The sequence below is a fragment of the Exophiala bonariae genome (assembly GCF_035927105.1).
Source record: "Exophiala bonariae strain CCFEE 5792 chromosome Unknown scaffold_36, whole genome shotgun sequence".
NCBI lineage: Eukaryota > Fungi > Ascomycota > Eurotiomycetes > Chaetothyriales > Herpotrichiellaceae > Exophiala > Exophiala bonariae.
This window is the reverse complement of record NW_027042511.1, coordinates 157,688-176,683: the sequence shown is the minus strand read 5'-3', so window position 1 is coordinate 176,683 and position 18,996 is coordinate 157,688. Positions and strand designations below refer to the sequence as shown.

The 18,996-nt window shown below is 47.2% G+C and overlaps 7 protein-coding genes across 7 annotated transcripts; 3 read left to right on the top strand and 4 right to left on the bottom strand.

Annotated features, from left to right (window-relative positions):
- Positions 1 to 785: 785 nt before the first annotated feature.
- LTR84_009145 (uncharacterized protein) lies at positions 786 to 1,537 on the bottom strand (the record flags this gene model as incomplete). The annotated part of the gene is made up of 2 exons (XM_064852687.1): positions 786 to 1,425; positions 1,488 to 1,537. The coding sequence occupies 2 exons, from the start codon at positions 1,535 to 1,537 to the stop codon at positions 786 to 788; spliced, it is 690 nt and encodes a 229-aa protein (XP_064701151.1).
- A 1,972-nt stretch (positions 1,538 to 3,509) lies between these two features.
- Positions 3,510 to 4,916, top strand: LTR84_009144 (uncharacterized protein; the record flags this gene model as incomplete). Its single annotated transcript, XM_064852686.1, has 5 exons — positions 3,510 to 3,846; positions 3,910 to 4,144; positions 4,236 to 4,410; positions 4,471 to 4,512; positions 4,602 to 4,916. The coding sequence occupies 5 exons, from the start codon at positions 3,510 to 3,512 to the stop codon at positions 4,914 to 4,916; spliced, it is 1,104 nt and encodes a 367-aa protein (XP_064701150.1).
- A 1,375-nt stretch (positions 4,917 to 6,291) lies between these two features.
- Positions 6,292 to 7,098, bottom strand: LTR84_009143 (uncharacterized protein; the record flags this gene model as incomplete). The annotated part of the gene is made up of 1 exon (XM_064852685.1): positions 6,292 to 7,098. The coding sequence occupies one exon, from the start codon at positions 7,096 to 7,098 to the stop codon at positions 6,292 to 6,294; it is 807 nt and encodes a 268-aa protein (XP_064701149.1).
- Positions 7,099 to 8,655: 1,557 nt separating this feature from the next.
- LTR84_009142 (uncharacterized protein) lies at positions 8,656 to 9,736 on the top strand (the record flags this gene model as incomplete). The annotated part of the gene is made up of 2 exons (XM_064852684.1): positions 8,656 to 9,167; positions 9,466 to 9,736. The coding sequence occupies 2 exons, from the start codon at positions 8,656 to 8,658 to the stop codon at positions 9,734 to 9,736; spliced, it is 783 nt and encodes a 260-aa protein (XP_064701148.1).
- A 1,695-nt stretch (positions 9,737 to 11,431) lies between these two features.
- On the bottom strand, positions 11,432 to 12,305 carry LTR84_009141 (uncharacterized protein; the record flags this gene model as incomplete). The annotated part of the gene is made up of 2 exons (XM_064852683.1): positions 11,432 to 11,866; positions 11,934 to 12,305. The coding sequence occupies 2 exons, from the start codon at positions 12,303 to 12,305 to the stop codon at positions 11,432 to 11,434; spliced, it is 807 nt and encodes a 268-aa protein (XP_064701147.1).
- An 803-nt stretch (positions 12,306 to 13,108) lies between these two features.
- Positions 13,109 to 14,242, top strand: LTR84_009140 (uncharacterized protein; the record flags this gene model as incomplete). The annotated part of the gene is made up of 4 exons (XM_064852682.1): positions 13,109 to 13,553; positions 13,607 to 13,700; positions 13,750 to 13,912; positions 13,964 to 14,242. 4 exons carry the CDS (start codon positions 13,109 to 13,111, stop codon positions 14,240 to 14,242), a joined length of 981 nt encoding a protein of 326 aa, XP_064701146.1.
- Positions 14,243 to 16,112: 1,870 nt separating this feature from the next.
- Positions 16,113 to 17,744, bottom strand: LTR84_009139 (uncharacterized protein; the record flags this gene model as incomplete). The annotated part of the gene is made up of 1 exon (XM_064852681.1): positions 16,113 to 17,744. One exon carries the CDS (start codon positions 17,742 to 17,744, stop codon positions 16,113 to 16,115), a length of 1,632 nt encoding a protein of 543 aa, XP_064701145.1.
- Positions 17,745 to 18,996: the final 1,252 nt, after the last annotated feature.

The window sequence follows — 18,996 nt, the reverse complement described above, 5'->3', positions numbered from 1 at the left end:
GTTCGTAAAGCTCCCACCGTCAAATATGTCGCGAAGAAACTGGTCCTTGGTCGCTCATGGCAACTCTCCGACAGATTTATTTGGCACCAGGATTCTAACAACCACGTCGATCATTCTATTGAAGATCCCTACAAAGATTTCCACCACGCCACCCGTGTTGTCTGTTATGTTCCCAAGCTGACCGAGCATGAAACTGTGTCCCTAGATGCCGGATTCGTTGAGGCCGACTTCTATCACCAGCACCATCCTCAACGCCGCAATCCGCTCGCTGACATCTATCAAGTCGAGAAGGACCGCATTTGCGCACTTGCGGCACAAGCTAGTACTCAGCATCTGACTCGTGAGGAAATGTATATCATGTCAAGACATTATGACGAAGTCCCAGAGGCAGAGGTTACTATCACAGTGACCGATATCAATGCTTACAAAAAGACCAAGTCTGCTAATAAGCGTAAAGACTTGAGCCGTGAGCGATTCAGGGATTTTCAGTACATGTGATCGGCGAGAAATTGAATTGAATGGAACGAAGGCAATTTCTACACTCTGATCTGCCTACTTTGTCAGGTAAGTACTCGTCACCTTGCTCCCACGAGTTGCAGCGCAGCTGTCTATTATTTCACGTCACCAAGACCTGCTTAACGCATGACCTTGCTGTTTATGTAAACATACAATCAGAAATGTGTCAGGCTAAAATACCCCATTCCTTCGCTTATTCTCGTGATTCTGGCCTACAAGCTTCTTGCGTCAGTTTGATTTGTGCCAAATGCTATATCGGCCATCTATGCTCACTTGGCAATTTTATTTGCTGCGCCTTCAATCAGTTCTGCCGTCGGCTCAATTCCCTTTTTCACACTATCTCTCGCCAATAACTTCTCTAACCAGGCTTGATACGCAGCATACTTCCCACCCTCGAAAATTTTGCCGTATTGATTTAAGAAATCCATTCTCGGCACAGCAGCGGCGTATGGGATGAAGCTGAGATCGGCATATGTGACTTTGTCACCAACGAGGTAATCATGCTGCTGCAGCCAAGAGTCCAACACCCCAATAACTCTTTCTACCTCTCTCACATATCGCTCCTCTGCGGTAGGTAGTCTCTCTGGATGATGTTTGTGAAACCAAACCGCCTGGCCATAGTAAGGGCCTTGTCCAGAGGTCTGAAAGAATAGCCACTGTGCCTGCTGATATCGTTCAGGAGACGAGCTGTAGGAGATCTTACCCTCTTTGTCGTACGTGTCGATGAGGTACTGTATGATTGCTCCGGATTCCCACAACGTTATACCTGTATTTGGATCATCGATGGCGGGCACTCGTCCATTGGGCGTGACATTGGTGAAGGGTTCTTTGTGTAGATTGTCCCACTCAATCATTGCGACTTTGTAGGGGATAGAGAGCTCTTTGAGGATTATCGCGACTTTTGTAGGACTAAAGGAGATAGTTAGGACAGGTTGCGTCTCAATTGAGGTGGGCAACTGAGTCGTTCTTACTTTGGAGTATCTCCGTGACTAAAAAGCGTCAATGGCTTGATGATAGACATTTTGAGCAGCTTTTTGTCGTTGCTTGCTTCGAGATTCGAGTACCGAACTAGTGGGATGGTTGTATATTCCAGAAGCTCAAATGATTATGAAAGGGATGCTCCCTATGCGACTGAAGGATGGAGGCGAGACTGAGGTCTTATACATTGGAAAAACTGTTCTTTCGTTGGTAGCCTCTGTTAATTGTCAATCAGTGGTACTTTGCTTTCCGAACTTTGATGTCCGCTTCCGCTCCGCAGACGAAATTCCACGATCGCTCCCTCGCTCTGCCGAGAGCACCGCGCGGCTGCAAACCTGCATTTGTACCTGATGTAACCGCTTTCTAAAGACAAAGAACCGAATTAAAGAGATTATGGTCCACCAAACAAGATGTCTCCTGAAAGGGACATCGTAGAATGAAGTTGACTCGCAAAGTAGACGCAGGAACAAGACTGGGAGGCGTTATCATTCTACATCTAAGAGCTTTTATCGATGGTCGGACCCGGACTGTAATGATAAAAAACTGCTTGTTTGCCAGCCTTCTCATAGGCCAGGCAAGCAATATTCCACACAGGGGTAGATGGCTTTGTTTACTCAGCAAATCGCCAGTATCTGGATAGTGGCGGAGGCGGGGATTAATAGTCAGCCCCGCTTTAGCTCAGCCGAGAACTCTTTGACAAGAATACTTCATAATGGAAAGTCATTATCATTTGAGTCGTTACCTCCAAGAAGTGGACAAAATGCTCCGCATGATTGAATCACAAGGTGCCGAAAAACAATATCCGCTAGTTGCCGTGGAACAGACTACCTCTGAGGACGGTATCCCTCTCGATTCATGTCGCCCTTTCGATTCGAACTGGTCCACAAGATGTTTACAGAATATGAGTGTTGACGGCTAACTATCTTTCGTTTTCATTGACGGGTCCCAGCGGTTTCTCGCCGTGAGATTGCTCTAAGACTGATATGCTAGGCATAATGCTCCATTGCAAACTAAGTCGGATGAAAATTGAGGAACACGTTGAGTGCTAATGAGGGTGGTCGCCAGCCCGGCCACCAAAAGTGAAATTAACGGATATTACTTTAGAGAAAGACCCAGCGATCCAGCTGCACATGCGCGAGATAGGGAAAAACATTTAATAATGACAGATCATGGTTGCAATGCGTTGAGTTATCTTGGTACAGGGATGCGTGCAAGAAAACCCGCTCCTCGCCCCACCTTCAGCTTTGGCAGGGAAATCAATGCGTACCCAGGCAGCTGAAGCAAACCGCACTCCTTAGTTCCACAGCCTAACTTAAGGGAATTGCCAGCGAAGAGATTTTGCGAAAACGGAAATGGAGAGTTAGAAATGAATTACAGAATGTAATTAAAGCGGCGGGACCTCGAAAATCTTGTTGCCAGCGTATGGCTTACTCACACCCGTAGCTCAAAGTTCGTGCGACAGGCCTTAGTAACATATACTGGAGGTGGTTATGATTCCCTTTTAAGTTTTTAATTCTGGCTCTCCATATGCTGGAGGTCTAGAACACACCTTTCGAAGGGATGTCGAAGGTATTGCCGACGCTATCAATCGCAGGCGTTGGAGCCTTTATGCTCTTGCCGAAAACTGTCATTCAACTAACCAGTTTTCGTGTACGTTTTTGATTACGCCAAGTCGCATCTTCTATGAAGTACAATCCATACACATACTTACATAATTAGACCTCTAACACTAGTGGCGAACACTAGGACAGCGCCACTCGATATACCTAGATGCAGTTCGTGACTAACGTCGTAACAGTCATATGAAATCAAAAAGTGGTTTTGTGAAACACCGGATCATATCTCCACGTTTGCCTAGAAAGGGGCCGAAACAGGTAACAGACTGGGCGGATTGATTATGGAAGCAATGAATGGCCACTATAACTGAAGTATTCATATACGGCGTCACGCCCAAGGATATTGGACAAAGTCACACTCAGTAACATTCCCAACCATTCGCAGTCTCCAATTTCACCATGGTTATCTCTGCAATATTGCTCGCAGCTGTATCGCTCTTTCCAACAAAGACGATTGCTCAAACTGACATCACGCCTTCAAGTGCGGTTACCTTCACCGCGAGTGGGACAGGGGCTTCTCCTGGTTCAACCGACTCAAGCCCTTCCAGTTCATCTGGATCTAATCACCTCGGGGTTGTTGGTGAAACCTTTCAGCAAGCAGCTCTCCTTGACCAGATCTGCAATGCCGCAAAGTTTGGACCGGTCGATTTCGGCAGTCTTGGGCTCAAAGGAGAGGATGTTTGGGCTCAATTGGGTCTCGATCAAACCCTACTCACTTATTTTCGAACCCATGATTGTAAGTACCAATCCCAACATGCGTAGAAATTAGGTCACAGGCCAGGCTGACTTTCATATCTAGTGAGTAATTGGGTTGATTTCTTCTACGGCTTCTCTGTCGAGGCAAAGCTGGGTCCTGGAGATCCAAGCAGGCTTGTATGCAACAATCCTGAAGATTCATGTGACCCTTCCCTCGATTGTAGCGTCTATGACACAAAGCAGGCCGCCATTGTGTCATGGGCAATCAAATCCTTGCATGATATCATCTCAGCCGAGGCAGCAGCCTACGATGATGCCCTTACGTTTCTGACGAACAAGTTAGTGATCCATGGCGTTTTCCCTTTACAGCTTTCAAGACGCTCAGGATGATCAGGTCATGAATGACGCTAATGTTGACTATTTTCTTAGTGACAATGCAGTTGCGAAGAGTCTTTTTGGAGATGTCGCCTTCGGCCCAGACGTCAACGAGGGCGCCAACGACCCGCTCTTCGTTCTTAAGTCGATCATCGATAGCGTCACTAATTACCTGCCTTTGTTTAGACCAGTAAAATTTCTGGCTGAAGGGGTTCTCAAAGTTCTCAAGGTTAGTAAACGCGCTGTATTCATGAGTTGTAGCACAGATTAATACTGACATCTTTCACAGACAGTCCGTAAAGTCGTGCAGGCAAACACCGATTTTCAAATTGTGAGTGCTTCGCAATCTGCAAATTCACGCTCGATAAATTTGGGTTTGAGCGTACTTCCACGGATCATTCTAAACTGACGGCCATGTAGGGCGACCAGCCAGATGTGGATGCCGGACCATTCGTTGACTCGGTCCGGAGCACCTTCACCAATACTCGAGCAGAGCTCAGAAGCCAGATGGGTCGTTGGATGGGAACCGGAACGATCACATCAGACGTTCATAGCTCACCTGAGGACACTCTGTCTTTCCTGGGGTCCGGAAGTGTGCTCAACTCGTTTCATCGGAGTATCCCGGATATGAGAGTGGAGGCACAGGACAATATTTTACAGCAACTCGTGAGTGCACTTTACGAAATACCATTTCCGCTTAGATTTTGGACAATCACAGTCACTGATGTCAAGTAGGGGATTTCTATCGTGGCGGGAATATGGAATGGCCAAGGAGCAACAGTTGATGTCTTTGACGATTTGGTGGGTTGAATGATTCCGGCGCCGAAACGATTACATTTTCCCCTTACGTTTAGGAACATTACAACGAAGAGGAGAAGCCTATGCTAACATACAACTCTGTCTCTCTGTCGCAGGACTTGTGCAAACCGATTCTCCTCCTCCCGCCCTTTCCGCCAAACTATGACCCTAACAAGGACTTCGTCCGCATTCTGGCGCCCAATTTCCCTGGGGTAAGCATATTCTGACTCCTTGTATTCATCTCCGGAGGCTGTATATATCTTGATTGGATTCATAAAGCGAAATTCTGTTCGCCTATCAGGGCCCCTCTATGTGTACAGTACCCATTACTAACGATGTCAATTTATTCCAGGGATCAAGGTGCATTGGGTTATTTGAAGGTCACCAAGTCTCCAAAAACTTTCGACAAACACTCGGAAATTTTCATCTCGACGCTGAAGATGTTGCTACCAATGCAGGCATCTGCGCACAGAGCGGTCTAGGGGGGATTTTCCCTCCCGCAGAGGACGATGTTAATGTAGATGGTGGCCTGCCTAGATGTACTTTCCCACTCAAGCTAAGAAGCTGAGGGCAAAATACAAACAGAACTCTACTGCCGCACTCTTGTCGATCAGTACTCAGGATAGTTGACTAGCTTACCCTCTCCTGGCCGTCTATCATAATCTACTTGTATGTGAGGAAATTTTATACTCTGATCGACGTCAGGCACTTGAGGCCCACATGCCAGCCACGATCTATGCAATACATGATTGATACATTCTGCCTCCAGACAACCTTGATATAAAAAGGATTACATTAGACAGCATTAAGTAAAGCATGTTCGGAAATTCCATCTGGATTCTACTGATGTCCCTCCAGATATGCTGATCAACAGTTCTGCGAAGTATATCTTGGCATCTCGGGGCTGAGGGGCCAAGTCATGAATGATGGCGTTGCCCCGCCAATGCTGTATGGTCAGTTGCACTTTCCTCTTCTGGAATCCTCAACGCACTTTCTCTTGCAAGGCTCAAGCACGAGGCAGATTCCTGGAAGTAGGAGCATTAACCGATTTATTTTCAGGGATTTATGTGTAATTGATTCACCTTATTAGGACCTCAAAACTCAATTGCCCAGGTCTCTCGATCTAAGCCAGCTAACTGTGCGCCAAGAGCCAGCCTTTGAAAGGTCCAAGTATCTGGGTGACTGAGACGAATCAACAGTGTTGAACATAGAACCCTCTCCTCGTGTGCATATCCAACCTTTGATTTCTTCATTTGTTTGGCGTTTCTTATATTTCCTTCACTGAATCCGTACACTTCTGCCTCCTGGAGGCTTAGCTGCCCAGTTCCGGTAGCCGGCGCTGATGAGCACCTAACTCGTGCCTAGGATACTGATGACCTCCAAGTTCAGACGTTTCTGTGGAGTAGATTCCTTCATTGTTGTATTGTTTCACAGCTGGGGAAGCGTATTGTACTGAATCATGGTTGAAACTAGCAGGTGCGGGTTGTGCTTGGAAATGTCCTTTCTGCTGGGCACGATTGCCACGTTTGTGCCAAATAAAGACTCCAACTCCAAGAATGATAGCCAGAATGCCGACACTTAGTCCGACAGCAAGACCAATCTTGGATGAAGTGCTCATCCCGCTGGAAGGCGACTCTATAGGAGAACCCTGGCCGGTATTTTGAGCCGATGCCCCAGAACTTGAAGAAGTGCTTGATGCGGTCGGAGTTGTTGTGGTCCTCAAAGATACTGAACTTGCAGAGACAGAGACAGAGCTAGCAGACGTGACATCGACCGAAGGGGCTGCAAAGACAATGCCTGCAGCGGTACTGCAGTAGTTAGAGTATATGGATAATGCACTGAAGAGCTCGGTGCCATAGTCGTTTATACCATCGCTTTCACAACGACTAGAGACACAGCTACTGAGGAATGCTGTGGCAGATGTTCCAAAATCGGACCGACAGAAACATGCGTTGAGATAAGGGGATCCGCAATTGAGGTGCATAACGATATCTGGGTAGGGGGCTCCAATGTGTCCACTATCAATCCAAACGCATTTTTGTCCACATGCACGCTCTGTAATCCAGGCGACATCTTCGTTGACCGAGACTGTCGCCGTAAGGCTAGAAGCGGTGGTCATTGTTGCAAGAAGGAATGGGATTGAAAGGGAGAGGGGGACAGGACTGAAGGCACTCGAAGATTTTGGTGCACCAAAATCTGTAGTGTAGAGTAGGCGAATGATGGGGAGGAATCGAGACAAACTGGTGAGCCAGAGTCTAGTTTATATAGGAAAGTGACAAAATTGGTGGCCAGAGGAACCTGGGGGGTCGTGGAAGCCACTATCTCGTGATACCTCGCCCCCAACTCCAGTAGTGCTAGCCAGAGCCATGATATACGAGCATGCTGGCCGACAATGACAATCGTGTATTTGATTGGCTCGTGAGTAGCTGCGCCCAAGGCCCTGAGTTTGGTGGTGGGAAGTATCGTTAGCCTGAGGTTGGCTTTCCTGTCCAGACACTGACCTTTGTGCGACTGATGATACGAGGTTAATTGACATGGGAAGAGACATATTAAGTCGACTTCTTATCGAGTCAGGAGAAATCGTGATATCAGGTAGGTATGTTACTAGTTAGCTAATGAACAACCCTCTGCACAGGGGTTGCACGTGCTTGCGGGCTACAGCAAATGTCATTAAATATAGGAAATAGCTTATAAGAATTAAAAAAAGTTTTCTAAGACAAACTCTCAGTGTTCCTCGACTATCTGGGTTTAATAAGGAGCGCTTCTCTCTGATTGATCTGTCCGAGTTAAACGAATTGTGTCTTTAATAAACTTGGCGATATTAAGAGTTATGAGTAGGTTTTAGTGTAGCGAGGCTCCTTTAGTTTTCTAGCACGCTACCGTACATAAGGTTCCTTTTACTTCCCTTTAAATCTTGGCTGTACTATTAGTTCATAACCTCTTCTCTAGACTATATAATAGATCTGCTAGGAATCCGTAAGTAAATTAGGTAATCCCTCTCTTTTTAAGCTGCCTAGGTAGCTGCTCCGGGGGTTCGGGTCGAGTTTCGGTAATTACCTTACGAGTAATACGTACCATACCTAGATAGGTAGGTAACCAACCCGTTAGGTAGCCTCCCTACCCCGCCCCTACTCCCCAAGCCCCCCTGAAAACCGTTCCTTGTGCCCCGGAGTCACCTCCTCTGTTGATTTAATGGCGCGACACATTGCTTTGGTTCGAAGTCTCGACGATAATATGTGAATAAATTCCGTATAAGTTATTCTCTGGCTACTTACGATACCTTGATAACTTAACATATTTTCGTGAGCTTTTGTAAGGGGAAAGGAGCGGACTATTTCTTGCACACAAAGTAGACGTGAAGCTCTCGCTCCCTGTACACTCTTAGTTTCAAAACATTCCACTCAAAATACCGATTAGATTCAACGTTCACGACTATGAGCTCCTCAGTTCAAAGCTCACACGATGTCTCCAACCTATCCTTTATCAACACAGATCTTGCGAGTAATGGGAAGCATCGCTACGAAGATCGGCGCCACTACGCCAGAACTTCTCAGAAGCTTGCCTGCGACGTGTGCCGAAAGCTCAAGGTAATCTTGGGGGGTTTCTAATCCTTGTCGACGGCTAACCAGACAAACTAGATGAGATGTACCATTGACGATGATCCGCCATGTTCTAGATGCCGTACAAGCGGCCGTCAATGCTCTCTAATAAACCAGTCTCAGCCCGCGTCGAAGAAACTCCGCCTCCTGGCCGAAAGCAACCCCGTCTCGACCCCTTCGCCGTAGTGACGACTGCTTTACCTCATGAGGAACATAGCCTCGATCTTTCATCTGACCCCAGAGATCCGGATGGCTCTAAACAAGCCGCAGCCCACACGCAGTCAATGCAGTCAATCTCAGAGTCCTCGGAGATAGACCCAGTCGCCAACGACCAACACCAAACAGGCTTGCCCGACAATGGCATTTCTCTCCAACTACCTTCTATATACTCTGATGCTCCGGTTGACCTCGTGAAGAACCAGAACGCCGCATATACTTCTCCTGGTCTTGAAGATAGGCGGTCTGACGAGAGTCCGCGGTCTGTCGCGGCAATCTCAGGCACTGTGATAACCAATGTCGGTCATGCATATTTTGGCACAAGGAAAAGCATACCAGTATTGGAGAGGGACGTGACGCAGCTCATAGACCTGTGAGTGATCCTGGCACCCAGTTGCATTTTGGGTACTAACTACGAGCATATCTCGACAAAACATGATAGTGTACAGCCCAGTTCTTCACCTGGAGGACTTCCTGAACTCTGCCGTGATTGTGCAAATGCAAGTTGACAAAATCTTGGATCGATGCGCTCAAAAATCTGCTGAATGTAACACAAAGCGGCTTCATTGGTATCAGAGTGAACTTCTTTGTTGGCTTCCCCCGATTCTGTATACGATCGTACAACATTAGGTATCTCCAGAAGTCAATGTCCGACCTTCACCGCCAAACAGCGCTATCCACGTCAAGAGCTGTTCTGGTGCCGCCATCGATCTCCTTGACTGGGTCCTCAATATCGAGCTCAAGGACCGCGAAAGTTTCAAATTTGCCTCAGATAGCTCATGGATCATGATGGCGTTATGCGTCCTCTTCTCGTTGCAAAGTTTGCAAATCCTGAGATCATTAGTTTGTTCTCCACCAGACGCAGGAGAAAGCATCGACAAGATAGAGGAGGCGGGAGAAATCATCATGGCCGTAACATTGCAGCCGCAGATTGGGCCATAATCGTATGGCTGTCATATCGTTGGATGTGCCGAAGCCATCGAAGGCATTGACCAGAGAAAGGGCCTTTGACGAAAATGGACTCGCATCACAGCTCAACAGGCATAATCGAATCTGGCTTGCCTGAATTGTCAACTCACAATTCAAAGCTTGAGGACCCCCTCTCCGGATTCGATTTTGTCTCTTTATACTCATTCGTTGATTTCTGGGAGATTCCGTTCTTGAACGAGTTCCTTGATATGGTCAAAGAAGCACATCACATTGAACTACCCTGATCTAGAGATGAACAGCCCGAGAATTTATCCATAATATCAATGATGCTTCTTTCTACATGAAGGGCTAACCCCGTGTGCCGTAGCACTTGAGTCATGATGTCAATTGACTGCGCAATGCCGATACATCTCTTCCAACTTGGTCCACAACAACTTTGTTACTGGATCAGGGCAGGGCTGGACCTGGACCAATAAGACACAACTGGTACCTGTTTTGAGATCGGGCATCTGCGAGGGAGAACGAGGTTGGTCAAGACTCTTAGAAGGGCGGATTGGAGGAGGAACACTTACCCAGCTCGGATTTGTCATACCATCCCAACACATACTTCGTCGCTTTCGACGACCTGCGATACCTTCTTCGACTACCAAGCCGGCCAACGCATGCTTCACGGGCACTTCTTTCGGACTATCAGGCGTGGACTAATCCAAGATCTCGTCCGACGGACAGGGCTTCCAAGCTTGTGCCTGATAATTGCGGCTCCAGGAACTCTGCTAGGCTTTCGTTGCTGACGAGCAGGCTGTCACGAGACATGAGTGCCTCCAACAGCTTCCCGTGATCTTCTGCGGTTGGGTACAGCCCAAAACCTCCCATCTCATTTGGGGCAGAGACTGGATAAAGAGAGCATCCGGGTGTGAGAAGGCGATTGTTACCGTTCGATCTTGCGCCTATACTCAGCATCGGAAGTTCCTTTCTGAGCTCTGGGTGAACCATCGTATTCTCCATGCCAGTACGTGACCATGTATTTTCAGCAAATGCTCCTCAAGAGTCTGTCCGGTCACTTCTTCTAGAACCTTCCCTGCCCAATCTATGCCTTGGCTATACGCTCAGTTTGACCCTGGGTTGAAATCAAGAGGGCATGTCCAAGTTTTCTATTCAGGAGTTCAGCAATTGCTGGCTCAAGGATCGACGACACAACCTACCCATTCACCAGAAAAGACTTCATGTTGCCCTCCCAACGAAAGATCTACACATCGTATGCTGACCGCAGCATTTGTAGCGCGTTACGACTGGGGCGTTCAAGAAGTATACTAGTGCGCGTCAAGTTGCCGGTTTCGATTTGGATGCAAGCTTATAGAAGGCCGTCACAACGCATGTTGACTAATATCTTGAGGGAAACGCTGATGTGTAAATACGATTTTCTTGTCAAGGAATAGTGTCCAAAATAAGCGAATAAGCTGCCTCGGCCTTCGGCCGTTCTTTCCTCTACACCACGAAGAGTACTATGGACCAACAGAACTCGTTCCCTACATAGTCACAAGAGGGGATATTAAGGTTTTCTCCTCCCCAGTCATACTAATAGCTCTATATAGCAATAGAAACCCTCTCCAACTCCGCATGGCCTGTAGTAGTACTCTTTTTCAGCCGACCACTTCTGATCTCCGTGAGTTATTCCTCCATTGAATACAGACCTTGTCCCTATCGATTTTAATTTGCCTGTCTCTCTTCCGGCAGCTTCGCATAGGTATGAGTTTGTAGGTGGAAGTCAGGCTCATCACTTCGCACAAGCTTAAAATGCACTGAACTGTAGCATGACAGGATGAAGTTCAGAAACTCAACCACCGCCACAATCACACCTGCCCAGAACCCAAAGTGCTTCAAGATAGTCAGCTGCAGGTAATTTATAGCCAGGGAATTGCTCACCATCTCTTGGCAAACAGTGCTGAAGCCAAGGTCCTTGTTCTCAACACGGACCTCGATATCTTTATGAGTGCAAGTCCAGTTCCAAATGTCACTCTGCGACTTCTTGCCTGTGTCCCAGCTCTTGTAATATACAACTGCAGCAGTCGATACGATGAAGGCTAGGAAGGAAGACACCATTGCCATGATCGGACCTATACGTTTCGCACGCAACTTCCGGAACTGCAGGACAAGGCATATATCAGGAACTAGCTGCACATGTTGATTCTTCGGGAATGTTCAAACTTACACAAGCGCAGAGTGTGAGGAGGGAGAGAATATTCAACTTTACAGAAACCACGGCCGCAACTAGCATGAGAGCTGTAGGTCCAGTCTGCAGGGACTGCGGCCATGCCGAGAGCGTAGTACCCCTAGGATAAGTGAACGTCTCGCTCTTGGTACGTTCGTAAACGATCAAAGCTTTAACCATAATGACGACAAGCGCAAACGAGAAGGCCAACGCGATAACGCGGAATGCCACTCGAATTCGGTGAGGTGTAGTCGCCTGAACGGCCAGTGTTTTGGGGCGCTTTTCCCGCTTAGGTACTAGCTGAACTTGGTCCTCATGCTTTGCATTGACGCCAGAATAATCTGTTGTAGAATATGGACGGTAAGGCTCCATCTGCGCAGGTATATAATTGATGACCGACGGAGGGCTGCTGCTGCTGCCGTTGTTGTGACGCGAGAGAGACTGAGGGGAATCGTGGTATTTTGTCCTATAAGACAGATGTCTTGTCCTTTCGGGGAAGGCCCTAGTGCCATATACTGATCCTCTGGGAGAGACTTCTGAGCTCAGTTTTGTACCCCCAATAATAGAGTTCAACCCCCTTCGAATTCAGGGTTTAATCCAGCCGTGCGGAAACCTCATGGCTAGGGTCGACGCTGCTGATGTGTGGTCATGTCTCGCCCCTGAAAGGTATACGATTAAATCCTACAGTTCACAAGAAAAACTTTGTTATGAAATAATCTTTTCGAGATCGTGGCTGGATCCGCTCTTAGCCCCTACGAAATGATATTCATATAAGTCATTACCTGTTTGGGCAAAGTGGGTTATCTTTATCAGGTATAGTGCTTAGCATCCCTCCAATCCTATACCGTTAACTATGGAGCCGCGTCTCACAAAGTAAACGCCTCTTCCGGGCATCGTCCGTTATTACAAAATGACACTGCCACAAGCCCCTTGGTGTTTGATCTACTTCGTCTTTGATTTATTCATATCTAAGGGGCTGATGAAGGATTTAGACTACCCCCTAGGTGAAACGGGGTGCTGGGTTCGATCCTATCCTTAGGTAAGTGGCTTTTAGACCGAGAATATTGGAGATCTAAGACGTATATACCTCTAAAATCACCTTGAATTTTCAATGATATCCGTTACCGCAATATATCCTGGGAATCCAGCCACCAGAACGCAAGCAAAGTTACACGATGCTCTTGAACCACTTCTTCCTCATCCTGACTGGTGCACTATACTGCCAAAGCAAGGCGACAGCAAACTTGGAGCAGATTCTCCCTCGCCAGGACACCACTTTAGTGGCTGGACCTGACGTGTGTAGAGATCCTGACATAGACACAGATCCGCAAAAAGCTTTCAATGACGCCAATGGCATTGATCTGATTCTCGATGTTATGGAACAAATCGGTTCACGTAAGTATATAACAGATGCTCTAGAAAGAGAAGCTGACAGTGGACTAGCTGCTGGGTTTCCATCTCTTCTTGTCAGCCAGATCGTAAATGATCCATCCTTCGTCTTTGACTGTACAGATCTCTCGAAACCCGGGAATTGCCGGGCGCCTACTGGTCCGGTCGAGACAGGAGGGCAGGTCTGTACTGAGCTCAAAACCGGTGTTACGGGCAGATCAACCGACGCTGGTCAGTTGCCATGAACTAGTTGAGCTCAATCACTAATTTTCCATATCTCACAGGGGTTGTCGTTATCCAGTCATACGTGAGGATGTATGGCTTCTTGCATAATTCTCTTATTGCTATAGACGCAGCAAAAGCCAACATTGAGTCTTTGTGAGTTGAAGTCTTATCGTACTGGGAGATTGATCTGATTTTCCCGAAGAAAACTATTAGATGCCATGGCAACGGACTTGAAACCTAAACCAGATACCGCCGGCAAGATTCTTGTCGAAATCCTTGAGATAGCGATTGGTTTCATCCCTATTGCTGGACCTGAGCTGTTGGTCCTCAGAACCGCTGTGAAGGTCGCAACGAAGATCGCCAAGGTTGGCACCTCGACACTCGAGAAGCCGATTATATGCTGACGCTACCTCCAGTCAGTGACGAAAAAAAGTCTGAAAGATAAGGATGATAATCAACCTCCCACCACAGCAGAACTGCAGTCGTATCTCGACCAGGTCGCGACGGATTTCAAGAATGCAATCACTGAACAACACGCGCAGATGTTTCTTCTGGAAAACACGGATGGCACTGGCAGGGATAATTCCCAGGCTAAGTGGCTGGACCAGGGCACTCAACTAGCTCTGAAGGTTACAGCGGATCAACTTACCTCGAACATCGAGACTAACCTGGTCGGTATTATCACGATCTTATGATCGAGCAAGTATCGAGACTTCACGCTAATATCTATGCCAGAAATCAGTACTACTGGCTAATTACATGGGGACAGCAAAGGCTAATGTTGGCCATGCGGTGAGTACTTTCCCGTTTGATGCCAGCGAATGCAGCTGCCGGCCATTTACCAAGGACTAACACATTGCTCCGGCTAGAATGCGGAGGAAGTTAAGCGCCCAATACTAAATATCCACTGCACATTGCCGACAGAAGTGTCCAATGGTGATGAGGTAAGCAGCTACCTCGGTGCTTGAAGTTAACGGCTCAACCGAAACGCATTTTCGGTGGAATGATGGCGATTCAGATACTAGAGCAAGCTTGATAACTAACTTTGTGAGTCCAGACCTGTGATTGTTTCGGGTATGAACCTAACAGCGCCTTCAATGGCAGACTCGAGGGATCTCAGCCGATCAATGCAAACGCGCTGAGGGAGAAGTCAGCCTTGTACGGTGGGGTTCAGTTTGAGGCAATCATCAAAAATGCGGTGCGTTAACTGTGGCCTTGCAACCCTTGTGAGATGACTGACAAGTTACAGCTCGCATGCCACGCCAAAGGGCTCACACAGAGAGATGTCGACATCAACAGCTTCCTTGAGGGCTCGAGTCAGGACCAAACTATACCGGACTGTCTTTTTGGCTTGTGAGTTATGGCCCTATCCACTCTATGTTTATGCAAACTGACCGGAAAGTCATGTGTTCAACTTGTGTGAGCGATTCACACAGGTGGGAACGACTTGTGTTCCTGCCTGAGGCGACCTGTTTTCGTAACAGACATTGTCCACCATGGCCTGTGGCTAAAGTTGAACTACCATCTGCTTATGATTTCATGATGCTATGCAAGAACGTGAAAGACAATGCCTTAACATACAAGCTCACAACTGGCTGCACTATAACGTCTTGGCTATGCTTCAATATGACGCTGGAAGTATCTAGTAACATCAAAGGAGCTTTGGCAGCAACAATTAGGTCTCCGATGCAAAGAATTGGAAATATACTGAGCTCAGCCATTCTCAAATAAAAAGAATGTCGTGCAGGCACCCAGCGAGTGTCAGAATTCGTGAACCACCCAAACTGCGTGTTTTGCTGGACACTCTACCCTTTACCACCTCAATTTTGGTGACTGCCTCATATATAGCTACTAGACTATATGAATAATTTTATATGTAGACCTCCTTTCGTTGTGTAATTGTTGAGTACAGCGCACTCCAGGGCGGAAATCGAGGAAGGTGGTTCACGAATTATGACACCCCCTCGGTGGCAGGAAGCCATGTGTAGCTTTGGGAGCATCATTGACAAGGTTCAAGATAGACGTTCAGCTGGAGACAGTGCGCCACGAAAGTCGTTGTATGGAGGACTGTCCGGGGCCATTATTTCCCAATCTAAGTACATTATCCTGCAATATAAAGAGAGTTCGAAAGTTTTGAGAATCAGTCAGATGTTTTCTTATGGCCGACTCGACTTTGACATTTCCTACTCTTGCGATTAAGCCATGCTTTGCGTTGTCTTAAAAACTGTGTGTGCACGACATACCTGCTTGATATAGTTTTGCGACCGCACGGATGAATAAATCAACTGGAGTCGCCGTGCAGCTAACGTCATATAGCAGTCTCGTGGGTGGCACACAATTTGGTCAGACCTGAAAATTCCAGTGGAGGTAAGCTTCGTTGCTACTGGGGAATTACTTCCACTCCTCTAGACTTGATCTGGCGGCTGAGGCCATTTGTGCTCGCGAAGTACTCCAGCAACACCGGGCCAATGTGGAAAGCCGAGTCCAGTGGGAGTCTTTCGGTTTTTGTGATATCTGCAGATGACGGATATGCACCAATCTATCCCTACGCTCTAAGAGTGAAGCCTACTGCAAATTATACGAAGACAACCCGCTTTCAGTACAGTCCCTCAAAGCCTTTTGATACGCAGGTAAACCTGCTACAAAGTTTAGAGATTCTCTCGGTTTTCCTGGCACATTCGCTGCCATGTACCATGAAGTCGTATTGCGTGGTAGAAGAGTTTTATTTGTATCATCAGCAACGCGTTTGGTCCATTCATACTCAGACTCTGGTTTGGCATCAATTCTCGTCAGCCTTTTCGTCCTCAGCTCCACCAAAGTCTTGATAATCCAATCACTCTGGATTTCGGAAATCACGGGCCCAACAGCGAAAGCCGTTGGACTTTGAGGACCGTATAAGAAAAACATGTTTGGAAATCCCGAAGTACTCATGCCAAGCGACGTCCTAGTACCACTGCTCCATTTTTTGCGAAGAGGTTGTCCACCAACCCCTTGGATGTCAATACGAGAAAAGCTCCCGGTAATGGCATCAAAACCAGTTGCAAGGATCAAAGCATCCAGTTCAATAGAAGTGCCATCTCGCATGTCAACACCATTTTTCGTAACCTGTACTATTGGATTCTTTTGAAGGTTGACTAACTTGACATTGTCTTGATTGAACACTTCGAAATATCTTTGCTCGAGGGACGGTCTTTTGGTTCCGAAAGGCACAGGAGGCAACTCAGGGGCGAGGTTCTCGATCAACTCCGGATCATTCTTTGTAATTCTTTTTCGCACCTTGTCGCGCCAGAAGTTGTAAAAGAGGGTATTGGTGTCGACGTCTGTCATCAGATCATGGTAATTCCCTTGCGATGGTGCAAATCCAGCTTTGGCCCATAGTTCCTCGAAAAATGCGGTGCGGGTCGCTGGGTCATCATCCTTTGCTCTCCTCGGCACGGGGCTGTAGTCAAAACCGGCGTGCGATAGTTTCATCTGTCGAAAGATTTCCGCATAGCCTGACTTCTTGGCCATTTCCAGGTCCCTGCTGAGAAGTTGTTGGCCCATGGGTAGAGCACAATTGATGCTTCTCTGTAGGACAACAAGTTCTCCAGCAATGGGGCCAAGTTCTTGGATCACCTGAACACCACTGGCTCCTGTTCCAATCACGCCAACTCGCTTTCCCCTGAAATCGATGTCCTCTTTTGGCCATTTAGCAGTGTGAAGTTTGAAGCCCTGGAATTTTTCCAGCCCCTCGAGGTGTGGAGTATATGTCTTTGCCGCGAACCCGGTGGAAAGAAGTAGAAATCTAGCAATTGCGGTATCTCCTCGATTCGTATTGACTATCCATTGATCGGAACTCTCATCGAATGTTGCTTTCGTCACTCTTGTGCCGAAGTCGATGTCTTTACTAAGATCCCATTTCCGGTCAACGTACTGGAAATACTCCACCAGTTCGGCTTGACTTGGGTAAGCTTCCCTCCAAACCCAGTCGTCCCAAAGTTCCGGCGCCGAGAATTCGTAGTAAGGCGCGCTGGTATCGACGCGAGCACCAGGGTAGCGGTTATGCCACCATACTCCGCCCAGACCTTCGCCTTCTTCAAAGACCTTTACTTTGAATCCCTGCTTGCGAAGGTTTCGTAATAGGTAACAACCTCCAAATCCACCACCAACCACGATTACATCGAGATCAGCGGTGCTTAAATTATTTGACATAATCATCTTGTTTGCAGAAAAAAGACATGTGTGAATAGGTAAATCCTACAGCCGTAGTGAATAGGTCCTTCCTTATGTGATGCAATGGTGTAGAACCACGCCGTTATGTTTGAAAGCTCGATGCCGGTGCCCGAGGGGGGTGGGGATATGATGACACACCTATGGATGACAAACTAAAAGACCGCAGAACCATCAAAATGGTCAACACTAAACCCAATACGGCACTTGACGGCCTTTTCCGCGTTTAACCGCAGACTTGCAACCAGACATGTCTTCCACGAAAATGGATAAACTTACGTAGCTAGAGCCTCGAAATACTATGCGACTCGGGTTGCCATTCGACTTAGTTAGTGTGGCCCAACTACTCGCCCTAGCAAATATTTATACCTACTTAATGATGCTTTCTTGCATTTTTAGCAGGCCTGAGCCGCGCTAGAAACGACCTGGAAGAAGCTAGTGGCAGCCAGGATGCACCCAAGCAGTAGTGAAGACTATAGCCGCAGTTTAGCTTAAAGCATGCTAACGCACTTCCAATGGATATACAATATCTAGGTACAGCAGCCTGGTGACAGAGATAAGGTCAGATACACAGATGAAAGGGTGGGGCGAAATTGTAAAATAGCAATGCTTGACACGCGCGAAAACTGCAGAAATAGGACGTAATACACTCGAGGATATATACTGCATGTGAGGCAATGATTATTCCTGTAATTTAATCCCTTACACAGAATGGTGATCTTTCGCTTCCACTATGTTACAGCCTTCCAGAGCATCATCTTATAACATAAGATTACCTCCCTTGTCAGTGGTTTCGGCGCTGGTACTTGTTGACTGTTTTTGTCAGTGCAGTCCAGCCCAGTTGCAAATATACTTGGGTCGTCACAGATGGTAGGATACTTAATCCTGAATGCGGGATCGAGTTTCACTTTCTGGCGATCATTCATCTTCAGAGTTTTGAATAGCCTCAGTGCAGCTTTCCTAGAGCGAAATATATCATCAAGGTGCATCGGGATCCATGGCTCTGTTTCCTCGTCTTGCTCAATGTGATACGGACTTTCAGGTGTCGTTGTCCAATCTTGAATGCTAAGAAATTCAGGTTGTCTCGAGTCTGCAAGTGACAGTGTACTGTCTATATCGGTTTCGTTACGCGATATTATCTGGATCAGGTCCCAAATGCGAAAATATCCTTGTCGTGGCATCTCATCCGGAAGTCCAAGCAGAATTTTTGAAATATCTGCTTCGACAACACAAGCGGCAG